We start from the raw sequence: 21,577 nt of genomic DNA on the forward strand, positions 1-21,577 counted from the left end.
TACAGTTCTGTCTTTAGACACATAAATCCTAAAATTAAAATGTTTTCTTTCCTTCCTTCCTTCTCTTTAATTTTTTCCTTTCGTGAACGTAGGGTCACGTGCATTCTACATTCAGCCAAGTGTTTCTTAAACTCCCACAAAGTCCCAGGCTCTAAGAACACCATATTGAAAAACCAGGTCTTGGGGCTGGAGAGACGGCATGGCTCTCAGGAGCACTGAGGCTCCTCTGTAGGCTCGGGGTTCCGCTCACAGCGCCTGCCCGTGTCAGGTGGCTCACAACTTGCCGACTCCTGCTCCAGGCCTCTCACACTCTTTTGGATGTGCACGTGTTCATACACACATAATTTAAAATCATAATTTTTTTCTAATTTTATTTTACTATTATATCTAAGTACACTGTAGTTGTCTTCAGACGCACCAGAAGAGGGCATCAGATCTCATTATGGATGGTTGTGAGCCACCATGTGGTTGCTGGGATTTGAACTCAGGACCTTCGGAAGAACACTCAGTGCTCTTAACCGCTGAGCCATCTCTCCAGCCCCATAAATATTTTTTTAAAGATAAGTCTTTTCACAGACCTAATATTCTCATGGGACTGATAGAAAATACACTTACACGCACTTAAGGAAAAGCCTTTTATTAAAATAAGCAGCTTATAGAACACTTTTATGTCGTCAAACATGAAAACACATCATCCAAATATTTTCTTTCTGCGTGATGTTATATATTACTCTTTGGGGGGGGGGATTTGGGTTTTTTTCGAGACAGGGTTTCTCTGTATAGCCCTGGCTATCCTGGAACTCACTCTGTAGACCAGGCTGGCCTTGAACTCAGAAATCCGCCTGCCTCTGCCTCCCAGAGTGCTGGGGTTACAGGCGTGTGCCACCACTGCCCGGTGTCATATATTTCATATGTTACTCTTACAGACAAGCATCTGGGATAAACCATCATAGAAGGAATAGACATCCAGAAATTCATGTTGCAGGCAGTGCCGTGGGTTCAGAAAGGATCTGGGGGTTCCTGCCTCCTGTGTGAATAACCAGCTTTAATAATTTTACTAGACACCTCCTGATGTTTGGACACACTGCCAGCCCAGCATCTATTCTGGCCAGTCTCCGATCTGTTCAGTAGAATTCACACATGGCTTCCCTGGGACATTTTGCCTATTGATCTAACACCCTATTCCTTGGACCGTGAATCACAAGCCCCTGCCGAACCTGCCCAGTCTTTCTGGTACTCTGCCGCCATCTACTGATCAAGGACTTCCCCCGCTCCCCCATCATTTTAGATTTCAAAGAGTTCATCGTCTGTGGACATAATCTAGTAATTTTTTTTAATTCTGAGTGTATTTTTAATTAAAAATATTCTTCATATAATATCATGGGTTTCCCTGCCCCAGATCCTTCAAGATACCTCCCACCTCCAAACCCTCCAAATCCAATCTCTTTCTTTCCCATCTCATTAAAAACAAAAAGACAACTAGAACAAACCAGAATATGAAACAAATGAACAGAAAAAAAAGGCTCCAGGCTGGGGGGGGGGCGGTTTGGGGTGAGGGGTGGGGAATACAGGCATAGAGACACACACAGAAATCCCATAAAAACACAAAATCAGAACCGATATAAGAAGACCTTTAATGTTAAAAAAACAAACAAACAAAAGCCAAAAAAAAAAAAAAAAAACCACCACAACTAGACAAAAAGAGCCTTTCAAATATCCAGTAATACTCCACTGGAGATTGGAGAAAACTTTTTTTTTCATTTATGAGCAGTCATCAATTGGAAAGAGCTTCTGGGCTGGGGATGGGAGCTTGTGTGTACTTCCTTCTCTGCACTGGGATCCCATTTGGTTTAGACTTCCCCAGCCCCTGTGTGCTGCCTCAGTCTCTGTGAGTCCACACGTGCATCAGCCCTGCTGTATTTAGAAGGCCTTGCTTCCTTGGGATTGAATGAGGAATTCCACTAGGATTGGGTGTCCCAAGGTCTCACACTCTGCACACTGTCCAGTGAGGGCCTCTGTATGCGTTGCCACCTTCTACAGGAGGAAGCTTCTCAAACCCCTGACTGAGCAAGACAGTCATCTGTGGGTATGGCAGATATGGGTATAGCCATCACGAGTGATTCTTCTACTGCTGTGTTCCTTTAGCAGAGCAATAGTATTCAGTTTTCCCCTATACCCCTGGCCTATCCAGTCTCAGGTTCTTGGACAACCGAGCAGTGTCGGACATGGGTTCCACCTCACGAGGTCAGTCAGACAGTGACTGGGCACTACACAGTCAGACAGTGACTGGGCACTACCACAACATTTGTGCTACCACCGCACCAGCGCACTGTGCAGGAGGCCGTCACCGATTGAATGGTTTCTAGCTGGGTTGGTGTTTACCTTTCTCCTCTTGTAGCATTCAGAGCATCTTCCGGTACCATGAAATCAGTCAGTAGGGACGAAGGCTGTGGGTGGACACCAGCTCGACTTGTCCATGAGAATACTGCGTGTGTTTTAATGCGGAAGGCTTTGGTCTGATAGCGTTTGAATTCTTGTAGGGTAGCCTTCAGAGTCTGCCATTTTCTGTTTAAACAGCAGCATGGTGGTTAAGAGTGGATTCTGGTGTTGATGGCCTGTGTTTAAAAATCAGTTTATTATTTGGCCAAGTAAATGGCTGTGTCTCTTTATGCCTTGACTTATCTCTATCCTGTCTGGGGAAAAGTGAGAAGATGAAAGGAATAGAGAACAGAGGTAGCTACCTCAAGGGACACTGTGCAGATCCAGTAATATAGGAATATACACAATTTAGTGCCTGGCTTGCAATTCGTTGCAGGAATTCCTAGCACCAAAGACTGAGGCTCCGTGGTGCATACTGATAGCTTTGAAGTCATTAGATATCCAAGGCTGTCCCGCTGACGTCGGAGTAAATGCAATTGATGGAAATATTTCTCTCTGGCCTCTTCGACTCCATAGCATGAAACTGTTTCACTGAGCCACCGAGACAGCACAGTGTCATAGCACAAGCCCGAAGACCTGAGCTCGATCCCTGGAACTAACGTGTGCATGAAGGAGAGAGAAGATGTTTAAAGTTGCTCCTGATTTCACACTAGCTATGCAATGTGCGAGCACATACACACCCAGACTTTACAAACACCCCACTATTTCCTTGACGCCTACGCCTTCCTAAGTATTCCTGTGTCTCCTATCTTCCCCTCTTTGATTCCTCCTTGCCTGACTCTAAGAGAACAAAGGAGCAGCACATCAGGTTGAAAAAGAACATGATTCCACGTGGGTGTTTTGCTTGCGTGTGTGTATGTGCACCACATGTGTGCCGGGTGCCCCAGAAGCTGACTTCCCTGGCACTGGAGAGACAAATGATGGTTAAATGCCACGTGGGTGCTGGGAACCAGGCCCAGGTCCTATGGAAGAATAGCAAGTGCTCTTAGGCACAGAGCCACCCCTCCAGTCCCAGGACACAACACACTTACTACAAAGCCTGTTTTATGTGTAGCCGCAGAAATCTCCCCATGGAGAGGCACAGCCGCTCTTCAGCGGTGCCTGTCTTTGAAAGCCATAGCCTTGAATATTCTTGTTGTTTGAGTCCCATTTTTCTCCATTCTCCAAAGCTTAACAAGATTTATAAATTGTCTGTCAGGAAAACTTTTCTCTAAAATAAAATTATAGCGAATATTTGGAAGAAAAGTCCTGGTATTTCGGCCTTGGCTTTAATATGTAATATATATTATGATACCGTTGGTGGTGGTCTAAAAAGGGTGAAGCTTCCTGCTAAACCGACTCAGTCACTGCCACGTTGGAAAAGAATGCATGGAAAAGACGTGTGTGGAAAGCAACAGAAGATACAATGTGTGTTTTTAAAGACCTCTCTCTAAACAGGTACGTCTTCCATCCATATTCTTCTGAAAGACAAGATGTTAAGTCAGATCAAGATGGTAAAGACAGCAGAAATTAACCCTTACCAAAACCTGGAATCGGGGACAGCCAATATCCTCAAGCCCATAGAGGACTTCTGCACAAAATTCTTCGTGGGAACAGAGGTAAAAGAGAACTGTCAGGTTCTTAAATTACATTCCCCTGTTGTGTTTTAAGATCTCTGTTGCACATGTCTGTTCTTTGAAGGCTTCCAATACGCATTTTCATGTTTTAATACGTTCCTTTGCATTTAAGATGTTTAACTTAGATGTCTCATAGACTCTCATTTGAAAGTTTCTTAACAGGGGAGGGGCTGGGGATGTAACCCCGTCAGCCCAGTGCTTGATAGTACGTGTCTATAATCTCAGCACTCCAAAAGGGGGCAGGGGGCAGGAGGTAGGAGGTGGGGAGGGCAGGAGGGGGAGGAGGGGGCCGGCAGGGGGCAGGGGGCAGGAGGGAGAGGCACATGATCAAGGTAACCTGAAACAGGTGACCTGGAGTAGGTTGACAAGGAGCCTCCACGTTTTCTTTTTTGTTTTGTTTTGTTTTTTTGTTTGTTTGGTTTTGGTTTTGGTTTTTTGGATTCGGTTTTGTTTTTGTTTTTGTTTTTGTTTTTCCGAGACAGGGTTTCTCTGTATAGCCCTGACTGTCCCGGAACTCACTCTGTAGACCAGGCTGGCCTTGAACTCAGAAATCCGCCTGCCTCTGCCTCCCAGTGTGCTGGGATCACAGGCGAGCACCACCACCGCCCAGCGCCTCCACGTTTTTGTGCCACTAGACTGCAGCTTCTCTGCCTGCGTCACCCGCTGCCTCACTGCTTTGTCTCTTCCCCATTTAAGTGGCTTTGCTTCATGTCGGATCCTTCTGCCTCCCTGCTCCTTACGATGGCCAAAGGTTAGCACTAGACTCTGCAATGCCCAAGTCTGAGTTGAGATTGCACTTCCTCTTCTAGACTTGAAAAGGTAAAGCCTAGGCTGTGTCTCCCTCTCCATCTTGTTCCAGGTCTTTATTAAGTCCTGACTTGGCTAAATGCTGAGGGCAAATCACCAACGGACCCCAAACCTGCTCTTGTCCCAAAGCCAGCAGTCACGCATTCAGTCTCCACAGCCTGCAGTGTTACTCAAGTGTCAATGTGTGTTCATAAAGCAAACTCATTCGAAATCAAAGCCATCTTGAAATAAAACACAGCAGCAACTTTGAGCCTTTCTTCCCTCCTGGTTTACTGAATTCTCCTGTCCCTAGACTCACTTGTTGCTTTGGTCTTCAACCCCTCAGTCCCAGGACAGGAGCACCAGGTCTCTTGCCCCTGAACTGCATTCATCCAGACCCTGTTCTCTCTCTAGGAAGGTGAGGTGATATACACAGACTGGAAAATGGAGAGGGACTCTGAAACTGGACGACTTATGGGTAAGTCTGACAGGCTAACCCTGTTGTTACTAGAAAGACTGCCTTTTGTTTTAAGTTTTATTAGCATATGTTAATTATATGCTAATGAGATCTCAACTGGCATTTTTAACACACACATAAATGTAAAATGCATTCGTCACCTTCATGCCCCCTGCTGTCTCCTTCTAGCTCCCTCTGTTGCCCTCTCCTCTCTCACCTACTAATTTATTTAGTTAGTGGCCACTGGGCTTGCTCAACAGCAGGGCTCCAGGTTGAGGGTCATTTGCAGGTCATGGGCTCCTTTGCCAGTGTCTACATCACTGAGGAGATGTTGCAGCTCCTGCAGCCACCATTAGCTGTCTATAGATGCTCAGGAAATGGTGGGGCCTGTTGAACCCCACCTGACTAAAAATCATCATATGCCTATAGACCCTCAGGGCCACCGGGGCCTCCTGGGTCATGTCTCCCTTGTCCCTGTTACAGTATATCAACAGGTCCAGTCTTGCCCAGACGTTATGCCAGTAATCACAAGTGTTGTGAGATCCAGTGTGCAATCACGACGTCTGTTGTGAAGACAGCCTTCTGCCTCATGGCACTCCTTCCTCAGACCCTCACAGGCCTTCCGTCAAGTTCCGGGGCCTTGAGAGTGTTGCTGTGTTTCTTAGATAATGGATGGATATTCACTGTGGGCGTGTGTATGCTGCATGTCAGACTCTAGGTAGCATGGCTGTAGTCTCCGCTCCTCTGATGCACAGTAGAGCGGATGCCTTGGCAAACATAGATCTCGTGTGATCGCAGACATTTTCTTGAGGTCCTGTCTCCTCTGACAGCCAGCTTTTGAAACGATTTTCTTGAGTAGGATTGTCTTAGTCAGGGTTTCTATTCCTGCACAGACATCATGACCAAGAAGCAAGTTGGGAAGGAAAGGGTTTATTCCGCTTACACTTTCACATTGCTGTTCGTCACCAAAGAGAGTCAGGACTGGAACTCAAGCAGGTCAGGAAGCAGGAGCTGATGCAGAGGCCATGGAGGGATGTTTCTTACTGACTTGCTTCCGCTGGCTTGCTCAGCCTGCTCTCTGATAGAACCCAGAACTGCCAGCCCAGGGATGGCACCACCCACAATAGGCCCCTCCCCCTTGGTCACTAATTGAGAAAAACGCCCCACAGCTGGATCTCATGGAGGCATTTCCTCAACTAAAGCTCCTTCCTCTGTGATAACTCCAGGTTGTGTCAAGTTGACACACAGAACCAGCCAGTACAAGGGTCATTTTTTTTTAAAAAAGTCATTTATTTTAAATAAATCCTATTCCATTTTTTATGCGATGGGCCAGACACTGTTGACAATAGATGAGGGTGAAGCGCCCCCTTCTGGCCTGTTGGGAAAGGCAAGCAAAGGGCAGCCTTGTGGTTGTAGGCAAACAGAAAATGACACAGAACTCCAGAGAGGGACTGTCTCTTTTTTTATAACCACAGTTCAGCTGGCTGAGTCCTAAAGGATGGACTGGAAACTCTTCAGATAGATTTGATGGAGAAAAACCTTCCTTGTCAAAAGAGCATCAAGGCGGAGCACATCGTAACCCAGAAGAGCAGTGAGCCCACAGGGAGAGGGAGAACTCAGGGCCAAAGCATACCTGTCTAGAGACCAGTCACAGCAGGACGCAGCCAGCCCTCTGAGTGCAGGTGGCGAAAGGCTGTGACGGTCTCAATGACAGTTTCAGAGCACCATATTCCGAAATGGAGCCTGTCCAGGGAGCAGGGGCTGGGTCAGCGGTGCTGGCTGTTGTCAGAGGACTCCAATGGAAGCAAGCTGAGCAGTCATAGCCACCTAGTGAAGGCGAGTGGGGACTGGCAGGCTGGTGTGGGCACAAGGATAGAGCAGGGAAACGTAGATGTGAGGGTGCGTAAGCCAGGACTTCGTGGCCTATAAGATATGGGTGAAAAGGACTTGCTTTTCATCTCTTGGCATTTAGTCCTTCCCAACAAAAAGGGGAGCTTTCACTCCAGGGCTGCAAACACCCTCGAAGCCACCGGCCACGCCCTACAGCAGTTCCTACTGAATACTGCTTGCAGGGTGGGAGACCTGGAACACAGCCACACTGGGCTGTCACCTATGTGCCCTATTCACAGTCTGTGGGCTGCAGGTGGTTTCCTTGTGAGCTCCTACCCAGCATCCTTCATAAACACCAGGGATGTTTCCTGAGGCAGAGGAGGCAGAGGGCAGAGGGCAGAGGCAGAGAGAAGGGAAGAAGTGAGGTAGAGAAGTAGAGAGGCAGGGGCAGAGAAGACAGAGGCAGGAGACTGAGACAGAGAGGACAGAGGTAGAGGCAGCTACTACAATTTGACCCTACCCCCACCCCCTGGCCTGCATAACCCTACTTAACCAGGCAAGAGAGAATTCCATCCTCTTAAGAAACAAGCAAGCAAACAAACAAAAAAGACTTCTGAAAGGCATTTACCTCAAATGAAATGAGTGTGCGAGTGGGGTCCCAGGGAAGCCACATCAAATATTTCCACCTGACCTATGAGGCAAGCAGATTCGAATGGTGATGGTTGACATAACAGTTCCATGTAGTAGACTCTTAAACTGTACAACCAGAACACAGCCATGCCGGGCACTGTGCCAAGTTCTTCTCACCGATAAACTCCTAGCAGCCCTGCGGGACCACTGCCTTGGGCACCAGCGACAGCCTTTGAGCCCAGGCAGTCTGCCACCAATCGGTGCCTTCTGGTTTATTATAATTTTCTTTTAACAACATGGCCCAGAGGCTCTGGCACTCCATCTAACCACTTGGGGACAGTCCCCTTCATTGTAGAAAGTCACGCAGGTCTTCCAAAGGAGAAGATCACCACGGGATGTTATTAAAACAGAACAGGACAAAACAAAACAAAACACCAGACCTTACCATTGTGGAAGATGCTGTCGCTGATCACACCCTTCTGAGAGGGTTTCCAGCCCCGAGGACAGCCCCACTCACCGCTCAGAGACCACATGGAGGGAAACTTCCCCAGGGGCAACCCCAAAGAAAGAAACAAAAGCATCCACCAAACAAAGTCACTAGTGTCTGGGAGTGTTTTCTGCCTTACCAGGAACTTTGTAGGCCACTCAAGAAAGTCTGAGAAATAAATGATCCGTGATCTCTTCAAGATGCAGTCTTAGAAAGTGGTTCTCTTGCTTCCAATCTAGAAGAGCTACCTTTTTGTTTGTTTGTTTGTTTGTTGAGATCAATCTGTGCCTTACTCTATATTGTGTGAAACAACGAATCTTCAGACTCTGCCCTAATCTAAGAGACTCCATCTTTTTTTTTCTTTTCTTTCTTTTTTTTTTTTTTTTTTTGAGACAGGGTTTCTCTGAGTAGCCCTGGCTGCCCTGGAACTCACTCTGTAGACCAGGATAGCCTCAAACTCAGAAATCCACCTGCCTCTGCCTTCCAAGTGCTGGGAATAAAGGTGTGGCCACCACTGCCTGGTCTAAGAGACTCCCTCTTACAAGCAGCCCGAGATTGATTGCATCTTGATGATGAAGAGTGACTTTTACAGCTTGGGGGACATTCTAATGGCATCATCTGCTTGGTACCACGTGGCACAGGCAGATAAGTGATTATCATTGAGACTAGAAATGGTACCACTCCATCAATATACCAGGGTGACTTGGGACAGTAGGGAAATAAAGGCCAATTAAAATAAGATCAGGGAAACTAGACCCATGGATTTATCAGGCTGTCCAGACCTAGGAAGGTCTATAACTCCCTTACCTGGACCCCATAAAAAAGGTGGGCACTTAGCATGCTAGAGTGCATGGCTCCCACAAGACTAGTTAAGGGCCCACAGACAGAGCACGCTGGCTGTCCCTGGGACTTTAGCTCAGCTCAGTTTCCTCGGCCGATGTGGCCGACCAGAACCAGTGCCTGTGGGTCCTGTCCATCCACTGGGCAGGCTTCCATCCTTGACTGCCCTTTGGCCTCTGCAACTGGGGCTCAACCCTCACCCCGCAACCTGAATCTACAGCCAGCAAGCCAGAGCATCTTCTCCGACTTGGTTTGGTTAGCCAACTCAGCCCCATAGGCTGCATCTTCCTCAGCCTCCCTGCTTTTCAGAGCTTTTGAAGCCTCTGCAACCCCACCTCTCAGCCCCTGTAGTCACCCTGAAGCCTGCTGTTAATGTAAAAGCTGCTCTTACCTCAAAGGCCATTCCAGAGCCAAATGATCACGTTCTGAAAACACAGACATGAGTTACCCAGAGTCCACATTCAAATGTGGTTTTAAAAAAGTTCTCAAAATGTTTATAGTCACAAAGTAAAGAAAGTCATAAATCCAAACGCTTCAATCAGATACACTGTTGGAAACAGCAGGTAGGTGTGTCGTAGCCAAGTGAGGGAACCTCTGTCGTGTGTGTGTGTGTGTGTGTGTGTGTGTGTGTGTGTCTGTCTCAGATGCTGACTCGCTTAGCTCCTGGGTCAGAGGAAGCCTGTAACCTGTTAAGGTAGTGACGAGGGCCCTGTTAGTCAGTTTAGAAGCAAGGACCTTGAAAGTGAACAATTCCATTTTTGTCCCTGGCCAGAAGCAGGAAATGTCCTTATTCCCCAGGCCCTGAGGTCAGGTCAGTGAGAACTCGGGTTTCTTATCACTTTTGGAATGAACGCCTCTGCCTAGAAGCTATACCTGAGCCTATGACTAAGACTCTAGTGCAGACACTCATGCCTTCTGGCGAGTAGGTTTGGGGTTAGATTTCTGGATTTTCATGGTAGAAATAAATGGGTTATATGGGTTCCCCAATTACAACTTTTCTTCTAAGTGGTTTTAGAGTCTGCACTCTTGAGGGGGGGAGACTATGACAGAAGAAACCTCAGAGGTTTTGAAGATTAAAGATGGACCCTTTCATAACAGACTATTTCTGCCCCCAAATAAAGCCACAGTTTTCTGATCCACTCTAAATCTGGGAATCACACCCAGAAGAGCAGCCAGTGTACACGGAGACACCTCAACCACCTGGGTTGAAGAGTATCACACGGTGTATCTATACCACATCGTGTTTAACCACTCATCCATGGGTTCTTCCACCTCTCTTCTGTGGCAAGTGACATTGTGTGAATGCAGACGGACCCAGAGCCTTTCAAAGCCCTACTTTATAATGTCCTTACAAATGTAAGGAGGTCTCATTCTCCTCAGTATCCCATCAGCATTTGGGCAGGGGGCGACTCGGCCCTCACAGAGCAGCAGAGAGTCGAGGTACGGCGTCAGTTTGCGGCTGTAGTGTAGAGACACTGCGCCTTTGGCGCCACCAGCACATGCTCCCACGTCTGTCCCTGGAGTCTGGAGCAAAGAATGAGCGTTCAGGTCATGAGCCAACCCTGGCGGGCGGAAGGAAACTGCAGCTCAAACCCAGATGTGCTCTGTGCAGAGACCAGAGAGGCAGGAAGAGCCTGGGGCTGGGGCAGAGGCTCAGGAGGGCTCCAGTCTCAGCATCTGAACTTTGCCCTTCTTAGCTGCAACCAAGGAAGTTGCATCAAGACAGTGCTCTTGTCAGAAACCAGGCTGTTCTCAGCATTTCATCGCGCTCACCCCGCCTAGCCACGCGGGTCTCCATATCACAAATATGTCCTGATTATCTATTCCTCTACAGGACTTCATTCAAGTCACCACTGCCTCACACACCTACAGGACCACAGGACTCCTCACTGGGGTCCCCACCTCACTTCTACCTGCTTCCCACCCATTCTCCCCACGACAAGCCAGAGTACCTTTGGAATCATCAGTGGGTTTGAACTAGACTCATAAGAAGACATCGCGCTGTGGGCTTGGCCTGAACTCTTTTGCTTGCAGGGTCCTCCATGGTCTGATTCTAGTCCTCCTTTCGCGTCTCAAGCCTATGGTTCCAGCTTCCACAAAGATAAAGACCCTTACTGAAGGCCTCTTTCCAGGACTTCACGGTGTCCTTCTATCTGTACTGCTCCTCAGCACCAGAAACTTCCCAGGCTCAGCTACACTCAGACCTAAATAATTCAATAATCCCCTGACGAGTCAGTAAGTTAGGAGTGTCCCCTGTCCTCTTCCTTGTAATGGCTTGTCTTTGGTCTGCACATAGGTGGGTTTCAATTACTCCCCTCGGAATTTATTTACTAGGTATCTTTCCTTCCCACTAGATTGCCAGACACTTGAGGGCAGGGTCATGTCAGGCTACTGGGTACCCGTTGTCTAGTCATGCACATGAAGACCTTTGCACACATAAACAATCCACAAATATCTGTAACTCCCATACTGGACTTTTAAACAGGTGAATGAAGGAGACCAGGGCACTGCCAAGGGCTTGAAAAGTGGCCCTGGGGGTGGGTGGGGCAGGCCTCTGTGGCAGATCATGCACCCAAGCTTGGCCTTGTCCACTCCCACAGCCAAGAAGCCTGTGAACCTCTACACTGTCCACGACGGGGCTGTCCACACTGTGCAGAGGTCACCTTTCTTCAACGACATCATCCTCACTGTTGGGGGATGGAACGTGGCCATCTGGAAGGAAGAGGTTATGGTGAGTTGCCTGCAGGGCCGAGCGAGCGGGTGGGTGTGCCTTTGCCTCCCAGAAAGGCAACAGAACACAGGCTGTTCCGGGATATTGTGCCTATTGGGCTCTCTGTAGAGGAACAAGAACAGATGGTCTGGCTGCAGCGTGTCAGCAGAACCACTGGGAACCTCTGAAAACACAACCACGTGCCTTTCTTTCCAGAGAGGAAGTGAACAACACAACAAGGCCCTTGTTCCCTGAAACCTAACCGTAGTTTTTCTTGGAAATATGCACTGTGGGCAGTCCACCTGACTTGAACTCTGCTCCCTGAGGTTCAGAAGATGGATTCTGGGGATGAGATGAAGTCCAGGGGCTGCCCGGCCTGTCCGCATCTCTTCTGCAACAGGAGCATGTTGGCAGGTTCAGGAAGGTGGCAGTCGCCAAGGGCCCAGGGCTGGCAGTGCACACACACACACAGACACACATACACAGACACAGACACACAGACACACACACACACACACAGACACACACAGACACACACACACACACACACACACACGTGAGCACCCAGAAGATTTATTTGGTCAGGATTAAGACCGGTCTTGCCAGATAGGAACTAGCCTGCCAAGATAAACAAACAAAAATACTGGAAAAAAATTAAATCCAGTGAAGCGGGGGGGGGGGGGGGGGGGGGGGGGGGGGCAGAGCAAACCAGTACTTTTGGGGGGAATCTAAATTACTATGCCCCTTTGGTGAGGAATGATGAGACTGTGAAGAACCTGGTAGGAGAGAGACAGAGGCAGAGAGCACGTGTGGGTCACAACCGGGACATACATGTTCTTTCGCCAAATAACAGCCCCCTCCAGATCCCTAATTTTTACAAAGAATTTTAAAGAAAGAAATGTGTATCAACACAGGGTGCTGTTGGCTGAAAGCTGCTTTTCCAGCAGACTTTCAAACAATACACTCTGTAGGTGTTGTCTTGTTCTTGTTTGTTTTCCAATAAGGAAGTTTTGTAGTTAGAGCAAAGAAACCCAGCATGATTCACAGATGACTTGCAGGACCAAGATCCGGGTTTCCCTAGAGTCTGGAAGAACTTAAAGAATGGGCACAGGAACTGAAGAGAGGGCTCAGCGGTTAAGAGCACTGCCTGCTCTTCCAAAGGTCCTGAGTTCAACTCCCAGCAACCGCATCGTGGCTCACAACAGTCTGTAATGGAATCCGATGCCCTCTTCTGATGTGTCTGTAGACAGCAACAGTGTACTCATATAAATAAAATAAATCTTTAAAGAAAAAAAAAAAAAGAATGGGCACAAAAAGCCTTGGAGGTCACACAGCAGGGGTGGGGTGGGGGTGGGGGTGGGGGTAGGGTGGGGTGGGGAGACAGCAGCCCAGGCCTGGGCAGTCTTCTTGCCTCACAAGATGCTTCCTATGTCTGGGTTGACTTGTGGAAGAGAACTGTAATGCAGCCAATTTAAGCTTACCCCCAACTAGCTCCCTAATAAATGAGACTCGGGCTGTGGTTGTTTTATTTGGCTTTGACAATTGCTGGGGGGTCGGTCACCCCATCTACTCTTCTAACTGCTGGCCTGGCTACCTCCCCGTGGTATACTTGATGTTTCTCCTGGCCATGTGCTCACGGTCCATCTCCCTATCAGTGAGATTTGGGTGACATTAATAATGAAGGCAACCGTTGCTTATAAAATAACTGGAAGAGAAAATAACGCGTCCACTGTAAATCCCACAGCGCGGCAGGCGAGATGGCTCAGTGGGTAAAGCCGTTCAGGGCTTATGAAGTCCGTTTGATCCCCAGAAACTGTGTAAACAGTGGGAAGGGGAGAAGCGACTCCACAGAGCTGCCCTCTTCTCCCTTACACACGGGCGACGAGACATGTGGAAATCTCTGTCTCTCTCTGTCCCTGTGTCTCTGTCTCTTCTCTCTCTCCCGCTCTCATTTAAAAGCTAAAAAAACGAAACCCCAGAACAAAAGGAAAAAAGACTTCCCAGTGGAATAAACATAGGGTTGGGTAACTAGCCATGGCCAACCGAGCTGTGCTTAAAAGTAAAAAGCATCGTCAGGTTCTCTGGGGTCACAGTAAGGAAAAAGAAAAGAAAAGCCTTCAATGTGCCCTTTAAACTTGTGTTTAGACCGGACCGCTCCTCCAAACGTGCTGCGCACCGAAAAGGTACACGGCCGGGCACTGGTCCCTGACGAGGCCTGGGGTATTCTACATCGGCCGAGAGGACGGATACGTCGATATCTGGGACCTCCTGGAGAAAACTCATGAACCAGCCCAGTCCCAGAATATCTGCATCACCATGATCACCTACATCAAACCCTGGACCTTCTCCTGTATGTTCATTCTAGACCGTGGAGCAACGTGTTTGGGTGAAAAAGGAATGCTCTGGCGGTGCCCTGGAAACCCTCCGTGTTTACCCCCACCCATCCTTCCTCCCCTCCTCCTGTCTCCCTTCTCTCCCTCCCTCTCCCTCCAGCTCTCCACTCTTCCCCTTGTTTCTCCATCAACATTCTCACCCTTTCCCTTCGCCCTTGCTCCCAAACTCTGGAAGCCCCTTTGCGCCCCTCGGTGTTCGGGTTCCTAAGCCGCGGTCCCCCAGACTGCTGATGAGGTCAGACTGAGGCTGACTTTGAACCACGGCAGGGAGAGAAAGCGTCCATCTTGTCTTAACCTGACAGAGTGGACCTAAACCTTTGCTGCTTTGGGGGATATTTGTTTTCCAGAAATACTGAGTTCTGTTTCTTTGCCAAGTTTTTTTTTTTTTTTTTTTTTTTTTTTTTTTTTTTTTGCTTGTTTTTGTTTTTTAATATTGTGTACTTTAGTGATTCCCGCCCTGGTCACACCAACAAGCAACTTGCCTCCCGGGATCACATGGTTCTCCGGGTTGTGTGTTTATGTAAGCCTTAGACTCTGAGTTAAATACGTGTAAATAGCAATATGCCACCAAACAAGCAGAATGTTCGGGGATATGTCTTCAGAAAAAGAATTTATTTCCTTTGTTTTTTGGTTTGTTTGTTTGTTTGATTGATTGGTTTTTGTTTGGGGTTCCCACCCCCACCCTGTTTGGCCCAATTAATATTTTCTGTGTAACTCCAGTATGCCTGCCTTTACTGAAGAAATGTCCTTTCCTTTCCTAAAGTCCATAGATATAAGATTGACTGTACGATTTTTCCTAGAAACTCCCGACCCAGACACCCGGGCTCCTGGGTCTCTAGAATGTCTCGGTGCGGCTTCCGGTTAGCCACAAGGCACAACCAAAGTGTGTTATCCTATCTTTGGTTTAAAAGACTGACTTTGAATCTGCAGGGTTCTGAGAGTAGGACCCAGCAATTTGAACCAGACCTTGTGAACCTGGGAGGAGAGCGCATCGGGGAAGTGGCGGAGTGCGAGCATCCCCACTCACAGCCCAGGAAAACCGTGGTTGGGGCTGAGTCTCTGAAACCCACCCACACAGCAGCTCTGAAGTGTGTGCAGAGTATGCTCTCTGCTCAGAACCTGCCCCGGGGCCATCCCCCCCTCCTTAAGACCGCAGGAAGATGATCTGCCTGGCTCCTTATGTAGACTCTTATGAGAGCGAGGTTCAAGGTTCGAGGCTCCGGGTAGTGGGAGCTGCAGAGACTCAGAGTCTGACTCTCACCAACAGCTGGAAAGAATGGCCGGTGCATAGTGGTCCAGTCATGAGCATCTGACCACGTTGCCAAGGGGCGGAAACCGCAGCAGGCCTTCCGGAAAACAAATTGTGTCTAAGCTCTTGAGATGACTTTCCCTTTGTTAAATTCCCCCCACCCCCACCACACACACTATTATTGTTATATTATATTATATTATATTATATTATATTATATTATATTATATTATATTATATTATATTATTATTATTGTCTTTCAGCTAAGCAGCAGTTTATAGCCATAGCTGACTATTATGGAACACTGCATATCTTAGAAATCCCTTGGACCTTAAGTCATCCTTCCTCTAACGAGGTCAGTAAGGTTGCGACTTTGCAAGTTTAATGTTTCTTTTTAAAAATGTATACTTGTTAATTTATTTGCGGTGTGGTGGGGTGCATGCCACGGCTCACTTGTGGAAGACAAGGGACAGCTTGGTTCCTGCCTCCTGCCATGCGGGGTACCGGGAATTAACTCGGGCCATCACACTTAGCAACACCCTAACCTGCCAAATCATCTAGCCAGCCTTTGGGGGCATATCCTAAAAGTGTGTTTTAAATGTTGGCACTTTTGCTTTTCAAGAGAATGAGAGATTTATTTTAAATAGTATTTTATTTTAGATAATATTTTAAATATTAAATAATAAAACTGTTATTATTTTATTATTACTTATATTTATTGTTTATTCATTATATTTATTTTTATTTTCAATAATAAAAGAATATGTTGTTATCATATGAATTAGATAGTTTGACTCTAAAGAAAATAACCAAACACGAGATAGGAAGGAGGTCAAGCAAATGAAGTGCAGACTGGGCAGATACTGATGAGGGGAGTTGGTATTTTCAAACCGTAGCTGAGTTTTAGCTCCGATGGCGTATTCACACACCTCTCCGCCATCCTCCCCAACCCCGGCATATTGCTAGCCTCACATCTGAACTGGCAATACTCTGCCCACCCCAGCCTTACCCAGGCCACCCAAGCATTCAGAGCAATGCCGAGAATGAGGGTTTAAAGGGACCAATGAGGAAAAAAACATAAATATCCATGCCACTTAAATCCACAGACTGCAATCCAGTGCGAGTCCCAGAACCAGCCTAGCTCCTCCCGGGCAGCTGGCTTGCCTGGATCACCTTCCCCAAGTAGATCTCTAAGGGTTCCTTTGGTAATGTCCACATGACCCAGTGCTATGCCCTCCGGGGACCAGAATTCAGCTCTGCTTTTAGTCCCTCTAAAGGAGCTGCAGAGAAGGCTCAACCATGGAAGGCTAGACTCACAAGTCTCTATAAATATCTTCATCCGAGTTTACGAAGCTCAGTGGAGGGTTTGCAACTTCAGTCTCCTAAGCAAGAAGAAAGAAAAGGGGGAGAAGCAAATTCCCATATTTCTACTATAAAAACAGCAGGGCTCTGCAGCTCTTGTCTCCCAACTGTAAGTCACAGGGACCTAAATGTAACCACAGGAGCCTGAGCTTGGAACAACCTTCAAACCACATTCCCCTAAAGCAACGGCTCTCAACCTGGGCGGCTGTAACGCCTGTGGAGGTTAAAGAGCCCTTTCCCAGGGATCACCCAAGACTTCCAGAAAACACTGATTTTACGTTATGATTCATAACAGTGGCAATATAATAGTTGTAAAGTCACAACGAAAATAACCGTATGGTTGGGGGTCACCACAACGTGAGGAACTAGATTAAAGGGCCACAGTGTTAGGAAGGCGGAGGACCACAGGCCTAGAGGATGAGAAGTGGTACATCACTATCCTTCCACCTTACGGTTAAGAAGGTGGGAACTGTCATCAGGGGGCTGAGGGAGACGGTGTGGGGAAATCCTAGTTGCAGAGCAGCAGCCTTTTTTAACAGAGCCTCGTAAAGGCCACGGGCGCCCCTGTGGGGTGAGCTCACCGTGGGCCGAGCTCACCGTGGGCCCTCGTTTCTGACAGGTATCAAGTGTGAACTACTACTTTGAAAGAGAAGTCAGGCATCTGGAATATGTCCAGCAGCGCAAGGAAATCCGTGAGCAAGAAAAGAAAGATATGGCCATGGAGCTGGTGAGGAAGAAAGCGGTGAGTGGAGTCCCCGGATGAGAGCTGCCATGGGCTCCCACCATGGCGGTGCCCCTGGGCTCAGCCCACGAGAGTCCTGTGCGCTCCTCAGCCTCGTGCTTTTCTCCCGGGCACGTCTCTTTGGATTCTCTACACGACCGTGAGTGAGAACCACCTGTTGCTCACATAGCGAGAGAGTATCACATTTCTGTCTGCTTTATCACGTGGAGGTGTGTTCTGGGTGCTAGGGCCCGTACACAGCTCACAAGTGGAGTTCAGAGGGCAATTTCCAGGAGTCAGTGTTCTCCTTCTATCAGTAAGTCCCAGGGAAGAAACTCGGGTCCTTGGGTTGGCAGCAGGCACCATAACCACTGAGCCATCTCGCCAGCCCTGACGCATACTAAGATTCTACATTTCCAAAGTCCTTTAGTATAGATGTCGTGGGCAATAATTACTAAGAGTACCGCCCCACCAGGCCTCTGCATCACTCTTTCCAAGTACCCAGTAAAGCATGACTCTTGAACTTGAATACTTAACCAAGTAACTTTATATATATAAAACTCCCAATTACATAATGCCAATTTAAAAATGATAAAGTCTTATCCCAATTATCCAACCTCTCCAAAACACCAGAAATACATCTGAAGCCATTTGGATATCCGGGTCATGTCTCCTTCCCTGCTCGGAGGGTCTCCACTGGTTCACCGAGCCTCTCCCTCTCTCCGCCCCTCACTTCCCTTAGCTCCTCCTCCTCTCTCCCCTCCAATCAGACCTCTCACTGCCTCAGTGTGGGATGGGAAATATCTTGCAACATATAGATACAAAGATTCACAGATGAATGCTTTCATCCTGTGGAGTTTTTGTCTGGTGAGTGATGTATTGTAACCGGCTATACGAAAAGGACCAAACAGAGAGCTCAAGACGTCCCCACTCCCCTCTCCTCAGCCTCTCTGTGGGTCATCCACCAGAATTGGGGACTTTTAAATACTCTATAAACAGTTCTTCTCAAGTTCTCACCCGACTCTCCCGGGTCTGGATTTCTGTTCCTCATTGACGCATCTCCCCCCTTGCCTCTTTGTCGCTACTGTTTCCTGACCGGCCCTACCTGTGGTCCCTTCACAGCCAAGCACAAGGCACCCTTCAAAGTAAACTTCCAAGGGAGAGAGCCCAGCTCTCTCCATGACAAGTGCCAACGTGTGGATACTGTAACATTCTACACACCTCACCTGCCGACAGACACAAACTCCCACAATCAAAGCAGAAGGCTCATTTCGAAAGCCACCACTGGGGGTGACAAAGGATACAGAGATCCCAGTAAACTAACTGTCTAGTACTGCTGCCGCTGCAGCTGCCGGGACTTAGCTAAGTCTTAGCTTTGCTCCTCCGGACACTTACAAATGCTGGTGTAAGTGCTCTGCTTGGAGACACTCCACGCCAGCAGTTTACCCATTGTTGCTAGAAGTCTAAGCACACAGCAGTCCTGCAAGCCATCGACCGCCCTCCAGCCACACAAAGAAGGCAGGACACTTGAGAAAGAGGGGAGGAGGGGTTTGCTTGTTGGTCAATAGCAGCGGTTCTCAGCCTATGAGTCAGGATCCCTTTGGGGTTGGGGGACATGTAGAATGACCCTTTCACAGGGGTCACCTAAGACCATCAGAAAACACAGATATTTAAATAATGATTCATAACAGTAGCAAAATTATAATTATAACGTAGCAACAAAAAAATAATTGTATTTAATTTCTTTTTATCCACAACATGAGGAACTGTGGGATATAGAGAAGCAGTGAAGGGCAGGGTTTTCACTGTCCCTACTTCTCCAGCACATGGGACTGCCCCTCCTGTCCTGTCCCTGTCTTCTACCCTCACACAAGCCCACAAGCCCCTTCTAGAGCGCAGCCGTATCAGCTGTTCAAAAAACAAAAACAAAAACAAAAAACAAAAAACAAAAAACCAGCTCCTTCTCATTCCCTCTTGGTTTTTAAGCTTATAGAGTTGTCTTGCTTGTTCCTGCCTAGAAAATCTATCAAAAGACAAAAGAACAAATGGAGGCCGAGCTGAAGTTGGAGTACGAGAGCTATCTGGATCTTGAGAAGTCTGTTCTCTTCGCCCTCGGCCTAGGCAAGGTCTCAGAGAAGATGTCGTACTTGGATTTGCATTAGCCAAGATTCTTAAAGATGGTTCCTAGGAGACACCGTTGGTCTTCCCTCTGTCTTTACTGATTGCATGTTTTGTTTTATGTAAGGTAAAAGAGCAAACTGATCGTATATAGGTTTATCCGTAAATGCAGGCTCTTATTTAACTGGTATTAAAGCAATTAAATCCTATCAAGTTTCTTCCAGTCTTATGCTGGGCATTGTTGAACTGTAGGCAGAGTATGGGCTTTGCAAATAAGGACATGCATGTCCTCTAGTAGTATCACACAGCTGCAGACACCATCTCCTCCCTACACTCAGGTCATGCAGACATCCCCTAAACCCAGGCAGAAGCAGAAATCAAACTCTGTTTTTTTTTTTCCATCACCATTGCTTTTGGTCATCTCTCCAGAAAGGAACGCTTCCCCTGAGTCAGTGCACAGGTGGTGGGGCCATGTTCTAAACACAATACTCACCAACTGAAACAAGAAGTGTATTTTCAAAAGGATAATACTTGGGTGGATTCAAAAGGAAGACCTGGGTGGGTTTATCCAGAAAAAAAAACAAAAAAACAAAACTGATCAACAGTAGAAAAGTGAGTCAGAAGCCGGGCGATGGTGGCACACACCTGTGATCCCAGCACTCTGGGAGGCAGAGGCAGGTGGATTTCTGAGTTCGAGGCCAGCCTGGTCTACAAAATGAATTCCAGGACAGCCAGGGCTACACAGAGAAACCCTGTCTCGGGGGGAAAAAAAGTGAGTCAGAGATTGACCAGACAGAGAAATTGTAATAGCGACGTGTACAGGAAACATTTGATAAAATATAACGTTCAGGGCAATGACACATTCTTAGCAGCTACAAAGAAGACTTTCTTTACCTGAGGAAGGGCGTCAAAAATACTGCTGTGATAAGACACCATGACCAAGGCAGCTTATTAAAAGAATTCATTGAATTTGGGTCTCACAGCTTCAGGGGTTTAGAGTCTACGAGCACCCCACCATGGCAGGTAGCAGTAGCTGAGAGCGTACCTCTTGAGACACAACCATGAGATGCCGCACTTCCTCCCACAAACCACGCCTCCTAATCCTTCATAAACAGTTCCACCAACCAGGGACCTAGTTACTCAAACATCAGAGCCTATAGGGGCCATTCTCATTCAAACCACTACACTGGCAAAGAGCTAAGGGTTTTCCTCTCAGATGTGAAAGGACTCTGTACTCATTTAACCAACGCAGGAAACGTCAGTGCAGGAGAACAAGGATGGTGCTCCTGTCACCCAGTTTGTGGAGAGATTAACAGAAGGGCTAAGCAGGAAGTCAACACAACTTCTCTGTGAGAAGATTAGGAACAGATTAGAACGAAGAGCCACCTGGCCAGAAATCCTCTTAAGAGGTCAAGAAATCCTCTTAAGAGGCCGTGGTACCTGCCCAAGGTGAAAACTGAGAAGGTCCTGGATGTAGAGGGTGGAGCAGAGAGACTCACTGAACAGGAAAGGGAAGACAGAGAATGAAGCAGCAGCTCCGTACCAGAGGAAAGGAAACTTTGAAGTCCATATGACTGAGATGGGCACTCCCCCAGCTGCGTGCTCCTTGACAGTGCCTGAGCTCTGTGAGGGTGTCATCCAGCCAGGCCGAAGCCACCTATCACACAACATTCTGGAGGTCAGGGTCTATTGTCACTTAGAACAGCAACCCCCTAGGCTGGTCTTGAACTCTCAACCATCTGCCTTGAACTTCATCCAGGGAGCTTGAATTACTGGGTGAGCACCAGAAAGAAGTGACACGGATCTGAGGCAGAGCTGTACCTGCGGAGGGAGAGAGGAAAAGATGGAAGAAGATAGGCCGCCCCCCAGACACCTGGCATCATCTCAGTTATACCCTCTGCCTCACTTGGACGCCACAGACAAAGCCAGCGCTGTCAC

At 47.7% G+C, this 21,577-nt stretch overlaps 1 protein-coding gene across 1 annotated transcript in view; it reads left to right on the forward strand.

The window, feature by feature from the left end:
• Positions 1 to 19,683, forward strand: part of Dnai3 (dynein axonemal intermediate chain 3) — a 50,440-nt gene extending 30,757 nt beyond the window's left edge. Inside the window, exons 16-22 of the mRNA XM_052178476.1 lie at positions 3,877 to 4,037; positions 5,256 to 5,319; positions 11,686 to 11,816; positions 13,941 to 14,145; positions 15,702 to 15,793; positions 17,420 to 17,542; positions 19,540 to 19,683. Coding sequence (XP_052034436.1) covers positions 3,877 to 4,037; positions 5,256 to 5,319; positions 11,686 to 11,816; positions 13,941 to 14,145; positions 15,702 to 15,793; positions 17,420 to 17,542; positions 19,540 to 19,683 — 920 coding nt within the window. The remainder of the gene's footprint in view (positions 1 to 3,876; positions 4,038 to 5,255; positions 5,320 to 11,685; positions 11,817 to 13,940; positions 14,146 to 15,701; positions 15,794 to 17,419; positions 17,543 to 19,539) is intronic.
• The last annotated feature ends 1,894 nt before the right edge of the window (positions 19,684 to 21,577 follow it).

Source organism: Apodemus sylvaticus, chromosome 4 (genome assembly GCF_947179515.1).
Source record: "Apodemus sylvaticus chromosome 4, mApoSyl1.1, whole genome shotgun sequence".
Classification (NCBI taxonomy): domain Eukaryota; kingdom Metazoa; phylum Chordata; class Mammalia; order Rodentia; family Muridae; genus Apodemus; species Apodemus sylvaticus.